This window comes from Scyliorhinus canicula, chromosome 14, assembly GCF_902713615.1.
Source record: "Scyliorhinus canicula chromosome 14, sScyCan1.1, whole genome shotgun sequence".
In the NCBI taxonomy this organism is placed as follows: domain Eukaryota; kingdom Metazoa; phylum Chordata; class Chondrichthyes; order Carcharhiniformes; family Scyliorhinidae; genus Scyliorhinus; species Scyliorhinus canicula.
In genome coordinates this window covers 11,044,373-11,062,617 of record NC_052159.1, presented here as the reverse complement: position 1 = coordinate 11,062,617, position 18,245 = coordinate 11,044,373, and the positions used below count along the sequence as shown (strand labels likewise).

At 44.7% G+C, this 18,245-nt stretch overlaps 1 protein-coding gene across 3 annotated transcripts in view; it reads left to right on the top strand.

Moving 5' to 3' along the window:
* Nucleotides 1–18,245, top strand: part of pak1 (p21 protein (Cdc42/Rac)-activated kinase 1) — a 219,584-nt gene that overhangs the window by 163,923 nt on the left and 37,416 nt on the right. For all 3 annotated transcript variants that reach the window (XM_038817721.1, XM_038817722.1, XM_038817723.1), the window contains exons 3-7: nucleotides 3,232–3,332; nucleotides 7,064–7,211; nucleotides 8,413–8,450; nucleotides 13,031–13,144; nucleotides 16,795–16,972. In XM_038817721.1, coding sequence (XP_038673649.1) covers nucleotides 3,232–3,332; nucleotides 7,064–7,211; nucleotides 8,413–8,450; nucleotides 13,031–13,144; nucleotides 16,795–16,972 — 579 coding nt within the window. The remainder of the gene's footprint in view (nucleotides 1–3,231; nucleotides 3,333–7,063; nucleotides 7,212–8,412; nucleotides 8,451–13,030; nucleotides 13,145–16,794; nucleotides 16,973–18,245) is intronic.

The window sequence follows — 18,245 nt, the reverse complement described above, 5'->3', positions numbered from 1 at the left end:
TGAAATAATAATAATCTTTATTATTCTGGTCATTAGTAGGCTTACATTAACACTGCAATGAGGTTACTGTGAAAATCCCCTAGTTGCCACACTCTGGTGCCTGTTCAGGTACACTGAGGGGGAATTCAGAATGTCCAATTCACCTAACAAGCACGTCTTTCGGGACTTGTGGGAGGAAACCGAAGCACCCGGAGGAAACCCACGCAGACACGGGGAGAACGTGCAGACTCCGCACAGACCGTGACCCAAGCCGGGAATTGAACCTGGGATCCTGGCACTATGAAAGCAACAGTGCTAACCATTTTCTGCACAATATTTTTAAAAATGAAGGCAACATAGTCCTGCGGGTGATTCCTATTAAAGAGTGATTTACTAACTTCAAGACTCTTATTCAAGAGAGTATTTTGATTGCGTTTACATTTTGTGCTCATTCCTGTTGTTTCCATGGGGACTACCTGCAAGGGAGCGAAGCAGAACATTGTGAACGAACATTATTGAAGCTGAACACGCACCCACATTGTTGGGCTCTACGTTACTGACTCCTACGTAAATCCATCTCCTTCGCCCACTGTAAGACTCAGCAACTCCTTCAAGCTTGTTTCCCCTGGCGTCATCCATGCTTCATATGCAGAAAAATACTAACAGAATCGGTGCGAGGCAATTAATTTCTGATGTCTCTTGCATGTGACACTTTCACCTGAGTCAAACTGTGTAGGTTCAACCCTCACTCCAGAAGCTGAGCACATAATGTCAGCTGGCAATTGTAGTATTGAGTGGCGGGAGGGGGGGTGCTATCAGAGGTACTTCTCTCTGAATGAGAGGGTGCAATAAGTCTGCCTGATCCTCTTGTTCAGTTGAATGGTGCAAGATCCCCAGTGCATGTTTCAAGGAGTTTCCCCAGGGTCTAGTTTGGCATCTTATCTTGCTATCAAAACCATCAAAGCAAATCAACTGGTCAGTAATCTCTTGCTGTTTGTGGGATATTGCTGTGTGCGGAATGGCTACTGTTTTTGTTAAATATAATGAATGAGAAGTGTCTTAAAATGTTTGAGGAATATAAGGTGCTATATAAATGCAATTGATGTTCTGGGTTTCTTTCTCTTGGTGTCTTCCTCTCTATCACACTTGCTCTATTCCTCTCCCTCTTTTACATTTTCTCTCCTCGCCTCCTTGTTCTCTTGCATTTACACTCTGTCTCTTCACTCGCTCACCTTTCTCCTCGACTCTGTGCTGTCTCACCTCTTCCCCCTCCAATCTCACTCCCTGTTATTTAAAAAAGTTTGTCTACCATGTTACCAGAGTGTGTGGCATTGAGACTAAGAAACTCAGGCACTTGTTAAAAAAATTATATTCTTTCAGGGGGTGTGGGTATTGCTGGCAAGGCCAGCATTTGTTGTCCATCCCTAATTGCCCTTGAACTTTGTGGCTTTCTGGGCCATTTTTCCGAGGACAGTTAAGAGCCAACCACTTTGCTGTGAGTCTAAGGCTGGGTAAGGATGGCAGATTTCCTTCCCTAAAGGACACTAGCTTACCAGGTGTGTTTTTATGACGATCGCTGATCGTTTCACGGTCACTTTCGCTGAGATTAGCTTTCAATACCAGACTTCAATTCAATTTTAAAATCCTACCAGCTGCCATGGTGGGATTTGAACCCTTGTCCCCAGGTCATTAACCTGGGCATTTGGATCCCTAGTCCAGTGACTTTACCATTAATTACGCCACAGTCTCACCGCAAATTAGGACAGGAAAGATTAAAAGGAGTTCAGGTAAGGGTGTTCAAAATTCTGAGCAATTTGATAAAATAAATAGCAGAATATTATTTCCACTAGTATGATTGAGCAACTAGAAAGCTGTCTTACATTACATGGAACATAGAATTTACAGTGCAGCAGGAGGCCATTTGGCCCATCGTGTCTGCACCGACCCTGGGAAAGACCACCCCACTTAAGCCCACACTTCCACCCTATCCCCCGTAACCCAGTAACCCCACCTAACATTGAAGATTTGTAAATGAATAAAATGGATACTTGGAACTGGGAAGGCTGAGCCAGAAATGGTCGAATTCAAAATAGCCTCAAAAGATAAATATTTGAACAATTGTCAGCACAGGGACCAAATGGCCATCTTCTATGCTGTAAGATTCTCTGGTTCTGGGGTAGTGAGAGCGAGATGTTCAGGTCATGCCTCCGGTATTGTAAACAGTTATGCAGGATTTGCAGTTTTGAAACCGAATCCACCAAATCCCAGGTGTGAGATTTTCAATCATGAGCGCTCACCTGAGGGACCATCGTGGTGGCAAAAACATCATCACGGTTGAGAAGCAAGCTGAACCAGTTTACAGGGACTGCACGCAACGGCCTGGGTGGCATTTTACTTATTACATACCCACCTGGTTATAGGACTCAAGTATTTTCTACTGTGGGAGAAACCCTGGTTCAGTTGGCCTATCCCAGCTTTCTAAACATGTGGAATGCCTTCTCTGGATCTTTTTGAGCCCGATAGTTTGGTTGGCGGATTTTGACTGCTGCTGAGTGTTCTCAGCTTCTCCCATTGTGCTCCATCTGCTTTCTCTCCAGTAAGAGTAACACCGAGAGGAGGGGGCGACTCCTGGCCCAATAAATGCAGGTGGGCGATTGCAACCCTCCAATAGCGCAGGCCCGATTCCCATGCAACCCCAGCTTTATTTTGGCAGACTTGGTAAGCTTCAACTGCAAAGTCTTGAGTTTGTTAACAGTAGGTGAAAACTATATAATTAATAGAACCGAATATTTTTTCGTGTGAGTGCGGAATTTTCTTTTTCCAACTTCTTAAAACTGCGTTGGGGGGGAGGTGGGGGGACAGGATGATTATACCGTTTATGCCGTCACTGAAAATTGCTGAAACTGTTTACATGAGAATGGCATAATTGATTGTGTGCTCTTCAAGAGAGTTTGAATATGACTCTGACTCTGACTCTGATCATGAATAATTTCAGTAATTTTACTGCTGAGACGAGCACAGCGATCATACAACTTCTATGATGCATGTCTACTTTCCTCTGTAGTATATAAATCACTGCACATTTCTTTGTGTGTGTCTCTCTCACTCGCTCGCTTACTTGCTTACCCCAAGCTGCATTTCTCCCACTGGCCCTTTTGGGTAAAAGCTCGTCCAACTTTGGTGTTTTTCAATCTTCAAAATGTTTTTCCTACTGTTCCTCACGCCGTTCACAAATAATCTCTCTGCCGACAGCTAACAGGAAAAAGGAAAGGGAACGACCAGAAATCTCACTACCCTCTGATTTCGAGCACACGATACATGTTGGATTTGATGCTGTCACAGGGGAGTTCACGGTAAGTAATCATCACTTAATAGTGGATGGGGGCAGGGATGGAATCATTCAAAAGTAGATTATGTGACTAATCCAAGTTTTAAAGTGAAAATTTAACTGGCAGGTGATAAATAACGTGCATGGTATGGCCTTAGTCTGTGTCATGTTTGTGCTGCACACAACCCTCAACCCACCTTACTTTATCATTCCTAATCTAAAATAGTCTTCTATTCTTTTCAATTTAAACAAACCTCTGCTTTTGTCTTTTTTTTATTTGTCTCAACTACTCCATGTCGTAGCAAGTTTGTGTGCCGAAAAGGACAAGAAATCATCAAATGAGAGTAGATATAAATTATGTGGACTATGACTATGGTTGTGTCTGGACTACAGTATGTGGGAGTTTGCAAAGAGTGAGACTCCTGAATGCGCATGTTAATGTCTCTATCTCTGGCTCAGATCGTTTAGCTACAGTGAGTTGGAGGTATTCAGCCACATAAATGGGAGTGGGGGTGGGCCGGGGGGATGAGTGAGGGGCAGTTTGTTCCAGACCTCAGTCGCACCTCGTAGAAAGTTATTGGCGCAGAACGGGGTTGGAGTGACTGATGATGTATAAAGGGTCACATTAGAGAGATGAAATGAAAATGAAAATTGCTTATTGTCACGAGTAGGCTTCAATGAAGTTACTGTGAAAAGCCCCTGGTCGCCACATTCCGGCGCCTGTCTGGGGAGGCTGGTACGGGAATCGAACCATGCTGCTGGCCTGCTTGGTCTGCTTTGAAAGCCAGCGATTTAGCCAAGTGAGCTAAACCAGCCCCTGTGAGCTAAACCAGCACCAGAGATAGAGAATGAGGATCTGCAGAAGATGACTCTGTTCAGCAATGTATTTGCTATCAGTAGGGGAGAGCAGGATGACTAACTGAAGGGCAGCCAGAATGTTGACCATGGCTCTCTGGAACAGGAAGCTACCCAACACGTGGGAGGGGATTGGAGGAGGAAAAGTGTAATGTAGTAAATAGTTCCAGTGATGGTAGCATCCTTTACAAGTAGAATTGAGAGTACCACGTGGTACGTTATCTATCCTATGCCATGTTAGGGCCATCTCAAACTGGCTTGAGAGAATATTGGAGAAGGAGAGGGATGATTCCTTCTTTGTGAACCATGTTGAGACCAACAACACAGGGAAAGTGGGCAGCAGATTCTGTTCAGGAATTGCAAGAATGACCAGCTGCATAGAACTGGACCTTGAGGGTTCTCACCTCCTGGATTATTGATCGGTTTGTTGCATGCAAATTGGCATAAGGACATGCAGGTTAAGAAGGTGAGCATGAGGCTAAAGGAGTGGTGCGGGAAATCAGGGTTTGTAGACCGTGGCCAGAATTGTCCAGCCATTGGGATTTTCTGTTCCCGCCAGCAGCAGTGTACCGTTACCCTTCATGGAGGCGTGGGGTAGCTTCAATGGGCAATCCCATTGACAAGCGGTGGGAAGAGAGAATCCTGCCGAATTCAGCTCCTTGTCTCACAAATGTAGCATGTCTGACTCCAGATTAGAAATCTGTGCATTCAAATCATATTGTGGTCATAGTTTCTCTTAAGATTGGACAGTCCCAGAGTTAATGTTTTCTCGCTAGAAAAGCGGAGTTCCAATGAGACCTGAGGTGGGAGGCTAAGTACGTAGATAATTAAAATCATGAACGTGCACAAAAATAATTAAAATGGCCAATTAAATGGCAGCGTTTATATATAGACGTCTGAAAAACAAGGGGGTAGAGGTTAGGCGTCAAGTAATTAAAGTCCTGGTTAGATCATGCCAGGGGGACTGTGAACAGTTCTGGGTATCACCCCTTAGAAAGGGTAATACTGGCCTTGGAGGAACTGCAGCAGAGTGATACCTGGATTCCAACGCTTAAATTATGAGGAGAGATGACACAAATTAGGGTTGTATATTCCCTGGAAGTTAGAATGTTAAGGGGTCATTTGATTCAAGTTATCAAGATATTTAGAGGAACAGATAGGGCAGATAGAGAGAAACTAATTTCACTGGTTTAAGAGTGGGCTATAGTCTAAAAATTGGAGTCAGATTTTTTCAAGAGTGAAATGAGGATACTCTTCTGCCACCCTTCACGCTGTGTGTGTAGAAGTTTGGATCTCTTCTGCCAACGGCAACTAATACTACATTAATTGGTAAATTTCAAAGAGAAATTGATAAATGTTCATTAACCAATGGCATTGAGGCATTTGGGGCAAAGGTGGGTATATAGAGTGAGGGTGTAGATGAAGAATGATTTTACTGAATGGCTGGACAAGCTTGAGGGGCTAAACTGCTTAATTCTGTTCGTAAAATTTAAAAACCTTTCATCAGGTCACTCCTACCTTCTCTGTTCTCTAGGAAAAAGCCCCTGCCTCCTCCCTCTTCCTGATCATTACAACCAGTTCAGTTATCGTCCTGGATCACAGAACAATATAGTACAGAAGAGGCCATTTGGCCCATTGAGTCTGCATTGACGCATGATAAACAACTGACCTGCCTAGAATCTATCCTCTGCACTTTTTATTTTTATAAAACAATACATTTTAAGGTGACACCAGTTACACATAGTAAGGTAAATGTGGTGTCATTGTTTAGTGAAGGTTTCAGAGTTCTTCACACAATGAATAATCATTGCATGCAATTGCCTTCCAGGTTAAATATTGAGGCAAAAGCTCTGGAACTGTTGCGGTTGGATAATCATTGAACTTACAGTGCGAAGGAGGCCATTTGGCCCATTGAATCTGCACTGGCCCTTTGGAAGAGCATCACACTTCCACCCTATCCCTGTAACGCAACCTAACCTTTTGGACACTTGAGGGGCAATTTGGCATGACCAATCCACCTAACCTGCACATCTTTGGACTGTGGGAGGATACCGGAGCACCCGGAGGAAACCCATGTGGCCACGGGGAGAAAGTGCAAACTCCACACACGCAGTCACCCGAGGTTGGAATTGAACCCAGGACCCTGGAGCTGTGAGGCAGCAGTGCTAACCACCGTGCCTCCTGTGTAATATAAGGGGAAGCCTTGGTTTTTCAGCATAGGATCACTACAGTGCAGAAAGCAGCCACTCGGCCCATTGAGTCCGCATCAACCCTCTGAAAGAGGACCCTACCTAGGCCCACAACCCCCATCTTAGCCCAATAACATGGAAGACCTGAAAGGCCTTCGTCATCTGTGACTATCCTGTGATCTCCAATCTAACACCTGCGGGTTCACTAAGCTAATCTAGTAAATTAATGAGCCACAATGGGCTTGGTCTTTACACCGTGCTGAGTTTGCACATCTACATACTTTTAGCTTTAGCTTCAATAGAAGCTACAGTAATTTTGCTTTGTAGATGGTGCATTTAATATTTATAATACGTGATTTCCATAAAACAAACGCAATAGTTGCTATTGGTACAGTGTATTGAAAGCATTATCATTAAACAGCTGTTAACCAAACCAAACGCACTACAGAAATTCAGTTGTTTGATGGTCTCCCTGCTCTTCATTTAGGGAGAGCAAATTGGGCAGGATTCCTGCTCCTCATTACACTCTAGTGGAATCTTCTTGCAAGTGAATGTACAGAGGTTAGAGGACTGGTGCAGTTTTGAGTTCAAAGGGTTTAAAAATATATATATAAAATTGCTGAACTTTGCTACTGCTGTAAATTGCTCCAAATAACCATGGATGTCTTTTAGGATTACAATTTTTTTTTGTGTGTCTCTTCCCCAATCCCAGGGCATGCCAGAGCAATGGGCTCGGTTATTACAGACATCAAATATCACAAAATTAGAGCAGAAAAAGAATCCACAAGCAGTGTTGGATGTTTTGAAATTCTATGATTCAAAAGAAACGTCAAACAGTCAAAAATACATGAGCTTCACAGGTAAGAGGCAATCTCTCATTTTTTCCAGTCTAGTTTTCATCTTGTGTCCACTCCTGTTTCTCTGTCATTTAGTAGGTCAAGGTAGCCTGGATTGTAACCATATATACAGCTATAGTCGTTGATCAGCTGCTGTGCTCTCTGGCATTAATCAGGACTCCTACAGTTTTTATTTCTTCCTTCCCTCTCTCCCATTCCTTTTGCTCCATATCTCTCCAACCTCCTCCAACTCTACATCCTTCTAAGTCTTTGCACTCCTCCAATTCTGGCCTTTTGTATATCCCAAGATTTCCTTCACCTACACCTGAAATTCCCTCCAAAACCTCTTCACCCCTCTCCCCTCTCTTTTAAAAAAAAAAAATAAATTTGGAGTACCCAATTATTTTTTTTTCTAATTACGGGTCAATTTTACGGGTCAATCCACCTAACCTGCACATCTTTGGGTTGTGGGGATGAAACCCACGCAGGCACGGGGAGAATGTGCAAACTCCATACAGACAGTGACCTGGGGCCAGGATCGAACCCAGGTCTTCAGCGCCATAGCTTAGCAGTGCTCACCACTGTGCCACCTCTCCCCTCCCCTCTCTTTTTAATTTGCTTCTGGAAACCTACCTGTTTGGCCGTGCTTTTGGTAAACTGTCCTACTCACAGTGTGGCTCACTGTAAAATGTTGTCTGATGTGATGGTAGACTCTTTATTGTTTGAGTATCTCCAAGCTGTAAATAATTGTATGAAAACGCTATTGTGAGGTTCTTTGGGACATTTTATTATGTGAAAGACATTCAGAAATTAAAATTGTTGTTGTCGTAGCACTGCACCTTATATCATTTTAAATTCACCTGAGGAAGGAGCAGTGCTCCGAAAGCTAGTGTTTGAAACAAACCTGTTGGACTTTAACCTGGTGTTGTAAGACTTCTTACTGTGCTCACCCCAGTCCAACGCCGGCATCTCCACATCATTTTAAATTTGCCGTTATTGTGCAATTCTCGTTAGCCTCAACTAGCAGGACAGTTCCCTGATTTGTTGCTATCTGTAAGTGAAGGTGCTCCCATAGTGCTTTTAGATAGGAAGTTCTGAGCTGGAGAACACAACAGCCTGAGTGATTGTGCCCCAGAAAATTTGGAGATACTTTTTTTTTTAATGACCTGAATATTTTCTCCAGTAATACACCTGTAACACAAAATTGTGCTTCCATTTATTGCAGATAAAACAACAGATGGATACGCTTCCTCAAATGCACTGGTGAGTTATTTTATTCACATCGCTGTATTTATGATAGTTTGGGACCAATCCCTTCCACAATCAACGTGTTTAGTAGCATCACAGATGGTTGGCTCATGGCCCAAAGCATCAAATATTTATTGTTCACCTCCCTGGCGGCTGATTTAAAAGTTACAGACTGGAATCTAATTATGGGAACTAGGGTTTATATATAAAGGATACTTGGGACTAATTTTCCATTGTTCACAGTGCAAGGCTGGCTTGTTGCACTGCAGAGTCTCTTTAAGACAAACCCGCATTGTAAAGGGAATATTACTTGTGTACACCTTGTCTGTGCTCTGCGAGAAACATTCCCAATTGCTGTGTAGCTAGCTTGGAAGGAATGCTGGTTAGAGATGAGTTACAGATTGGGAACTTAACAAAAGATTTGAAAATCGCTTATTGTCACAAGTAGGCTTCAAATGAAGTTACTGTGAAAAGCCCCTAGTCGCCACATTCCGGCACCTGTTCATGGAGGCTGGTACAGGAATTGAACCGTGCTGCTGGCCTGCCTTGGTCTGCTTTCAAAGCCAGCGATTTAGCTCTGTGCTAAACCTGCCCCTAGTTGTTTGTTAGGTACGTTATGCCACCCTGGGGCTAATGTGCGGTCAATTCCAGCCGTACTTGACCCGGCATCGCAACACCGTAGAATTAACCAGTAACTCTGTGAAAAATACCCAAAGTCTTTGGCCCTTGGCTGCCCAATAATTACACTCACCAGGTTTGTAAATTTAAACACAATTTTTATTTATAAAAAGAACTATAATTAAATATATAGTAAATACAACTGGTTAACTATTATTTAATTTCTAATCCCCCACTTCAACTTGGCCCAACCCAATACACACACACAAGACAGACAAACACAGGGGGGAGCTGAGGGGTGAAAATAATAAGGATGAAAGTCTCAAAATAAGAGTCTTTGTTTCAAATGGTTGTTTCTAGCACCTTTCTCCTCCTCAAACTTTGCGTTCAGTTCGAGGTTTTCACTGTAGATTCATTCAGATCTCTTAAGTTTAGAAATACATCAACTCTGAGCCTTTCTGGAGAGAGAGAGAAGGCCCTTTCTCCTGAATGTCCAGGATTCAAAACTGAGCTCCTTGGGTCTCTGAAGATCATTCCACTTGAGTAAGACCCAATTGCCACCTGTTCCCAGGTAGAATACAACCATTTGGCCAATTCTTTGGCTACCGGCCAAGCAATCTAACCACATCTCACCCCATCTCCCGGGTGCTGAAAAGTCTGAATTCTGTTGTCGAAAGCTGGCAGCAGCATGTACCATGTCGCTGTTACCTCTGCTGCTTGACTTTTTAAAAAAAAAAAAAATTTTATTCAAATTTTCAACAAATTTTAACCAACAAAACAGAAGAAAAGAGAAAAACAGTATCCCCCATCCCAATACAAAAGCAATAAATTAACAAAAATAATTAACATGAAACCAAATGCACATCCCTTGTAGCGAAAAAAGACCCCCCCCCCCCCCCCCCCCCCCAATGCTCCGCCAGAAAGTCTAGAAACGGCTGCCACCGCTGGAAGAACCCTTGCACCGACCCCCTTAGGGCAAACTTGACCCTCTCCAGTTTGATGAACCCAGCCATGTCGTTGATCCAGGGTTCCGCACTTGGGGGCCTCGCATCCTTCCACTGCATAAGAATCCTGCGCCGGGCTACCAGGGACGCAAAGGCCAGAATACCGGCCTCTTTCGCCTCCTGCACTCCCGGCTCCGATGCTACCCCATAAATTGCGAGCCCCAAGCCCGGCTCCACCCTGGAACCAACCACCCTTGACAACGTCTCCGCAACGCCGCTCCAAAAGCCCTCCAACGCAGGGCACGCCCAAAACATGTGGGTGTGGTTTGCTGGGCTTCCCGGACACCTGACACATCTGTCCTCTCCCCCAAAGAACCGGCTCAGCCTTGACCCAGTCATATGCACCCTATGCAGCACCTTTAGTTGGATTAAACTAAGCCTCGTGCAGGAGGAGGAGGAATTCACCCTCCCCAGGGCATCCGCCCACGTCCCCTCATCGATCTCCTCTCCCAGCTCCTCCTCCCACTTATCTTTCAGCTCTTCCACCGAGGCCTCCTCCCCCTCTTGCATCACTTGGTAGATTGCCGAGATCCTCACCTCACCGACCCACGTCCCCGAGAGCACCCTGTCCTGAACCCCCCTTGGAGGCAACAGTGGAAACTCTGCCACCTGCCGCCTAACAAACTCCCTAATCTGCATGTATCTGAAGGTATTCCCTGGGGGGAGACCCCATCTCCCCTCCAACTCCTCTTAAGGTCGCAAACTTCCCATCGAGAAAGAGGTCCCCCATCCGCCTAATACCTGCCCTGTGCCAGCTCAAAAACTCTTCGTCCATCCTCCCTGGTATAAACCGGTGGTTCCCCCGTATCGGGGACCAAACTGACGCCTTCACCTCCGCCTATGCTGCCTCCAAATTTTGAGGGTAGCCACCACCACCGGATTCGTAGTATATCTTGCTGGGGGGAGCGGCAACGGCGCCGTCACCAGTGCCTCTAGGCTCGTGCCCACACAGGATGCTGCCTCCATCCTCTTCCATGCAGCCTCCTCCATCACCCACCTACGTATCATTGCCACATTCGCAGCCCAGTAGTGCCCACACAGGTTGGGCAACGGCAACCCCCCACTTCCCTACCCCGCTCCAGGAACACCCTCCTCACCCTTGGGTCTTCTGCGCCCACACAAAACCCATAATACTTCTTTTGACCCTCCTGAAAAAAGCCTTCAGTATCATGATGGGTAGACCCTGGAAGAGGAACAAAAACCTTGGGAGCACCGTCATTTTGACTGACTGGACCCTGCCCGCTAGGGGGAGTGGCAACACATCCCACCTCCTAAATTCCTCCTCCATCTGCTCCACCAGCTTCGTAAAGTTGAGCCTTCTCAGGGCCCCCCAGCTCCTGGCTATCTGGACCCCCAGGTATCTGAAACTCCTCTCCTCCCTTTACAGCGGAAGCTCCCCAATCCCCCTCTCCTGGTCCCCAGGATGCACCACAAACAGCTCACTCTTCCCCACGTTGAGCTTATACCCGGAGAAGTCCCTGAACTCCCCAAGAATCCTCACTCTGCTGCTTGACCTGAGATACATGTCCATTAAGCATCCATGGATCAAAAATAATAACAGCAGAAATAAAGAAAGGAAAATAAGGGAATCATCAGGAAGGGCCCTTACAGGTTGCTGATGTATAGAATAACTAATACCCCAGAAAGTATTTCAAAAGATGTTTCAAGAATGGAATGTATATTCATGAACAAAATGTTTGAGTCAAGTAACTGACTTTGTATGAAAAACATGCGATAATCTATGCTTCCCAGGCAAATTGACACAGTCTATTGCAAAAGCAGTGGGTTTAAAATCTCATGCGGGAAATTTTCCTTGAATTTGATTTTTGTTCCTTTTTTTTCATTGGATGTGGGCATTAGGGTTAGGGTTATCTTGGCATCACTCTTGACCGTATATTGATCTACCTGCAGTACCTACAGTGCAGAAGGCAGACATTTGGCCCATCAAGTCTGCTCTGACCCTCTGAAAGGTCATCCTACCGAGGCCCACTTTCCCCATCCTAGCCCCGTAACCTAACCTCAACATCTTTAGGTGCTAAGGGGTAATTCAGCTTGGCCAATCCACCTAACCTGCACATCTTTGGACTGTGGGAGGAAACTGGAGCCCCCGGAGAAAACCCACGCAGACACGGGGAGAACATAGAAATTCCACACAGACAGTCACCCAAGGCCAGAATTGAACCCGGGTCCCTGACGTTGTGAGGCAGCAGTGCTAACCACTGTGCCACCGTCCCCTCAATCATTATGGCTGTTCTCTTCTGATTCCTTCCGATTACTGCATTATCTTTTTTGAACAACAGTAATTGAAGATCACCGATGATGATGATCTTTTTATCTATACTAAATAGGGCCCCCAGGGGATAAACCGGGGTATTAATACAGCACCTAATTAAATGGAAGCAATTTCCTGTGATCCAACTTGCCTGGTTTCATGCACGGTGCAAGGCACTAGGTGACACCGAATAGTACAGCATAGAAAGAGACCATTCAGCTCATTGTGCCTGTGCCAGCTCTTTTGAAAGAGCTGCCAAATTACTCCTTTTCTCCTGTGTTTACCCCCTCCCCCAAAGCTCTGCACATTTCATCCCTTCACATATTTATCTGATTTCTTTTTTAAAATAATATTGAATCCGTTCCCACTACTTTCAGGTAGTGCATTCCAAATCATTATAACCCGCTGCCTAAAAAATATTCCCCTCATGTCCACTCTGGCCCTTTAGCTAATTACTTGTAATCTGTGGCCTCTGGTTACCAAAGCTTCCCACATTAGAAACAGTTTCTCCTTACTGTCAAATTAGGTTCTTGATTTTAAATGCCTCTATCAAATCCTTCCTTTGTCTCCTCACAGCAGAGAAGGCCATCTTGGTGTCTCTACTTTTTTCACCTAACTATAGTCCCTCATCCTTGGTAATATTGAACCATGTTCGGTGAAAGCAAATCGTGTTGTTTGATTAACCGTACCTTTATCTACAGAGCACAAAGAACGTGTCGGAGTCCCCGGCTGTGCCCCCGGTGTCGGAGGACGATGATGAAGATGAAAGTGTCCCACCGCCTGCAATTGCACCGCGGCCAGAACACACCAAATCGGTCAGTGCAGTTCCTTGCAGATCATAACATAGGAAATGGGAGCAGGAGTAGACCATTCAATAACATCTGGCTCAATTCCACTTTCTCACCCTATCCCCATATCCCTAATTTCCTTGGTGTCCGAAAATATATTAATCTCTGACTGTAATATACTTATTGACCGAGTATCCATAGCCCTCTGGGGTAGAGGATTCCCAAAGATTAACAGCCCCCCTCATCTCCATCCTAAATTGCTGACCCCTTATTCTGACACTACGATCGCTAGTTCTACACTCTTCAGCCAGGAGAAATAGTCTCTCAGCATCCAGGGTAAAACCCACAAAGAATTTTATTTGCTAAAATGAGATCACACCTCGTTCTTCTCATTTCCAGGGAATGGAGATCCATTCGACTCAATTTCTTCTCATGGGCCAGGAATCAATCTAGTTAAGTTTATCTTCACTCACTTAGGAAGAGGGAAATAATAAGGCCTGTTACCATTTGTAGCCATCCATGTATATTATGGAAAGGATGTAGAAGTGCTAGAGAACACACAAAAGAAAGATTTGCAAGGATAATAACAGAGCTACAAGATTATAAATATCAAGAAAGATGATCAAGCTGGAATCCTTTTCTCTAGAAAGGAGAAGGGTGAGGGGTGACCTATTAGAGACCTTCAATTTCATCAGGAGGTCTAATTGGGTATATGTAAAGATGTGTCCACTTGGATCCAAAACTAGGGGGTCATAAATAAGTTGATGACTGAAATATTCAATAAGAAATTCAGAAAAAGAACTTAGTTATCCACTGTGTGGGTTTCAGCACCCCAGAAATTACCCTGGCATCTTGGAGGTGGATATCTACCATGTTTGTTTGACAGTTCCTTAGCCAGGTTGAGCCGCAGTACTCTGGTGAAGCCCTGGCTTTCCAGGCTAAATAACTTCACAACATTGAGAACTATGAACACTGAAGACCTATGTTCTCTGGAAGCTTACTTCAGAAAATGGAGACTTTGACCAAACAAACATAGCCTTCCACCTAAACAGCACAAAGCCAGGGAGGAACTACCATGTCCAGTTCTGTGATCGACCACACACCCATGACCCAATATTAGAATATGTTGGCATTACTCTTGACTGCACATTGATCTACCAGCAATACATACAGAACACCAGAACTAAGGTCCAGACAAGAGTGAATGTCATTCAAAAACTGGGAGGCACCACCTGGGGCAGCAGAGCCAACATATTACATACTACTTCACTGGTCTACTCAGAACCCTAACAGATCAACGAGGAGTTTCTTGGAATTTTGTTCTGGCACAGAAGGTTTTTAAGACTAATTTCTCCAATAAATGTTTTGTTGAGGCCCTCTCTTGAGATTAATTTTACCTGCAACTGGAAAACAGAGTTACAGACCTTAAATCTCTCAGCCGCCGACCAGGAAAGTGAAGTACTTGTTCTGCAGGCTGGATTTGTCCATCTAGGGAAGATAAATATGGAGATTTGCAGGCAATGACAACTCCACATGTAGAAATGGTGCTAAAATTCATGGAAAACACAACCCTGGGACATAAATGCATCAGTGAAGCAGAATCCCAGTGCAGTCAGCACAAAGTGCTGGCAGAACCCATCAAGAATATACATTACTATGTCAAAAATGCTGTAGTACAGCATAATTGATGTGCCTTGAGTTATGCTTGAGAATTAGCCGTCTTATAGCACAGCCACAAGTGATAAATTGTAATAAGCAGTGATATTAAGTGATTGCCATCCTCTCAAGTATATCTTTTGATCTGGAATAATGTTTAAAATTTCTGCAATTAATTAAATGGTATTTTTACCGAAGTGACCGCTGTGTAATTTTGAGACATTTAAACAAAATGAGATTGCCAACTGGAGGTACCAGGTACACATAGAACTTAAATAGTGCAACCCAATTTGGCTATCACAGTGCACCATAAGAAGAGTGAATTACAAATGATATGCACTCCAGTTGCAAAAAAACAATACCCGTGTGATTTTCGTTTTATATCGTATCACTTCCAAGGCATTTGTCTCTCACAAGTAGGCTGATTAAGGCCTGAATCCAGTTTATAATTCGTGTCCATTTTCCCTTCTTCCCCACTCCTCACAAAAAGCTTTCTGTTAACCAAAGTAGCTTACTTGTCAAGGAATCATCAGCCACTCGATCCCTATCCAATGACTCTTGCTGGAGTTTGCAACGGACAGTGGCTGGACTGTGCTTGAATGCTTCCTCTCCCAGTTGAATAGCCCAATGCTGAATCATAGAATTTACGGTGCAGAAGCAGGCCATTCGGCCCATTGAGTCTGCACCGGCCCTTACAAAAACCAACCTACTCAAGCCCACGTATTTACCCTATCCCCGTAACCCAGTAACCCCCACTTAACCTTTTTTGGACACCAAGGGCAATTTATCATGGCCAATCCACCTAACCCGCACATCATTGGACTGTGGGAGGAAACCGGAGCACCCGGAGGAAACCCACGCAGTCACGGGGAGAACGTGCAGACTCCGCACCGACAGTGACCCAACCAAGAATCGAACCTGGGACCCTGGAGCTGTGCAGCAATTGTGCTAACCACTATGCTACCATGCTGCCCATGGTCACCGTGAACCTATCATTGACTGTTGTAAAAACCTACCTGGTTCGCTAATGTCCCTTCAGATAAGGAAATATGCCATCCTTTTTTTAAAAACTTGAAGTGCCCAATTCTTTTTTATCCAATTAAGGGGTAATTTAGCATGGCCAATCTGCCTACCCTGCACATCTTTGGGTTGTGGGGGTGAAACCCACGCAGACACTGGGAGAATGTGCAAGCTCCACACTGACAGTGACCCGGGGCCAGGATCGACCCTGGGTCCTCTGTGCCATGAGGCAGCAGTGCTAACCACTACACCACTGCATATCCTGAAATATACCATCCTTACCCAGTTTGGCCTACATGTGGCTGTAGACTCACAGAAATGCGATGGATTCTTAATTGCCCTCTGATGTGGCCAAGCAAGCCGCACCATTCAAGGGAAATCGGGGATGGGCAACAAATTCTGGCCTTGCCAGCGATGCCCACATCCCATGAAAGAATGTTGCACGCATTTAAAAGAAAATTTGTGTGCCACAGGATATATAACCAACAACGGGGCTGTATACTGCCAGCACAAGGAAGTGCTGAGGGTTTTGGCAAAGGTTGGTATCATGACCGGTACAGGCTTGGAGGGCCGAAGGGCCTGTTCATGTGCTGTATTGTTCTTTGTATTGTCACCTCCTTCAGGAGAGGAGAAAATTGAACCAATTCCTTATTGATTAAGTGCTGTCTGAAATTGCAAACTGTGTGGTCACAAAGCCTGCTTATGAATACCTCAATTGAAGTGCGGACAGGGTTTATGTTTGTATTCTTAGCAGTTCATTTATCTATCAATCACAATCTCTAAAACACAGATCATTATTGTATTGCTGTTTGTGAGAGTCTGCTGTGTGCAACATCGCTTCACATTACAACAGTCACTACACTTCAAAAAGTACTTAATTCGCTGTGATCTCCTTCAGGATGTGCTGATGTTGCAAACTATGTGTATTTGTCATCTTTTTTTCTCTTCAACCTTGTCTGTAATAGAGTAATTTTAAACTTGCTTCCTTTTTTCTCCTATAGATGTACACACGGTCTGTGATAGATCCCATCCCTGCCCCACCCACCAAAGATGCTGCCACGTCTCCCATTTCCTCGCCCTCTGAGAATAGCACCACCCCTTCAAATACCCTAACCAGGAATGCTGAGAAACAGAAGAAGAAGACCAAAATGACAGATGAAGAGATATTGGAAAAATTGAGTATGTAACCGTCCAGCTTAATCTTCCTTGATGATTGTTATTATCATTATGATTGGCCTTCTGCTGCAGGATCTATGGGTTCAAACCTAGCCCAGATTGAACACAGAACATTACAATGCAGTACAGGCCCTTCGGCCCTCGATGTTGCGCCGACCTGTGAAACCCCTCTAAAGCCCATCTACACTATTCCCTTATCGTCCATATGTCTATCCAATGACCATTTGAATGCCCTTCGTGTTGGCGAGTCCACTACTGTTGCAGGCAGGGCTTTCCACGCCCTTACTACTCTGAGTAAAGAACCTACCTCTGACATCTGTCCTATATTTATCTCCCCTCAATTTAAAACTATGTGCCCTCGTGCTAGACCTCACCATCCGAGGAAAAAGGCTCCCACTGTCCACCCTATCTAATCCTCTGATCATCTTGTATGCCTCAATTAAGTTACCTCTTAGCCTTCTTCTCTCTAATGAAAACAGCCTCAAGTCCCTCAGCCTTCCCTCATAAGATCTTCCCTCCATACCAGGCAACATTCTTGTAAATCTCCTCTGTACCCTTTCCAATGCTTCCACATCCTTCCTATAATGCGGCGACCAGAATTGCACGCAATACTCCAAATGCGGACACACCAGAGTTTTGTACAGCTGCAACATGATTGATGCAATGAAAGTCTCCTTTCTGCTGGTTGCTATAATGTTGCCGTGTGGAATGAGTTTGGGCATCCTCGACCAAGTAGAAATGAGTCCAAAATTTAAAAAACTTATTCCCAGCAATAAGTCGGGGGGGGCGGAGGGAGCTTTTCTGGATTTGACGTGAGGACACATTGCTGGGTTGGATTGGAGGGAGTATTACCTTGCACTTATTGCATAATAACACCAATTGTCTGCTGCTTCTCCACAGCAGCGTATGGGCCAGGTCAAATTGAGCAATTCACTGCTTTGGGGCGGTGTATCATTGGTTTGGTTGGTGTAGGTGCACTGCTCCTGTTATTTTCTCATCACATCCTGTTCTGTTAGCGTGATTCCTTGACTATTACATTGTCATCCCTGACTCCTCACCCGAGAGACCATCCATCCCTTTGTCTGATGAGATGGTGAGTAGCTGAAGTCTTTTCTTCAATATGTTCCCAGGATGTGTGTGACAACCAGACTTCCATCTGTCGCACGTCCCTCAGAGCCTGGGTCCATTATTTTTCAATGGTTGTATTTTGTTTTAAACAATCGAGGAGCTTGCTAGCCGTGAACAATGAGTTAAGCACATAGTGCGATCTGAAGCT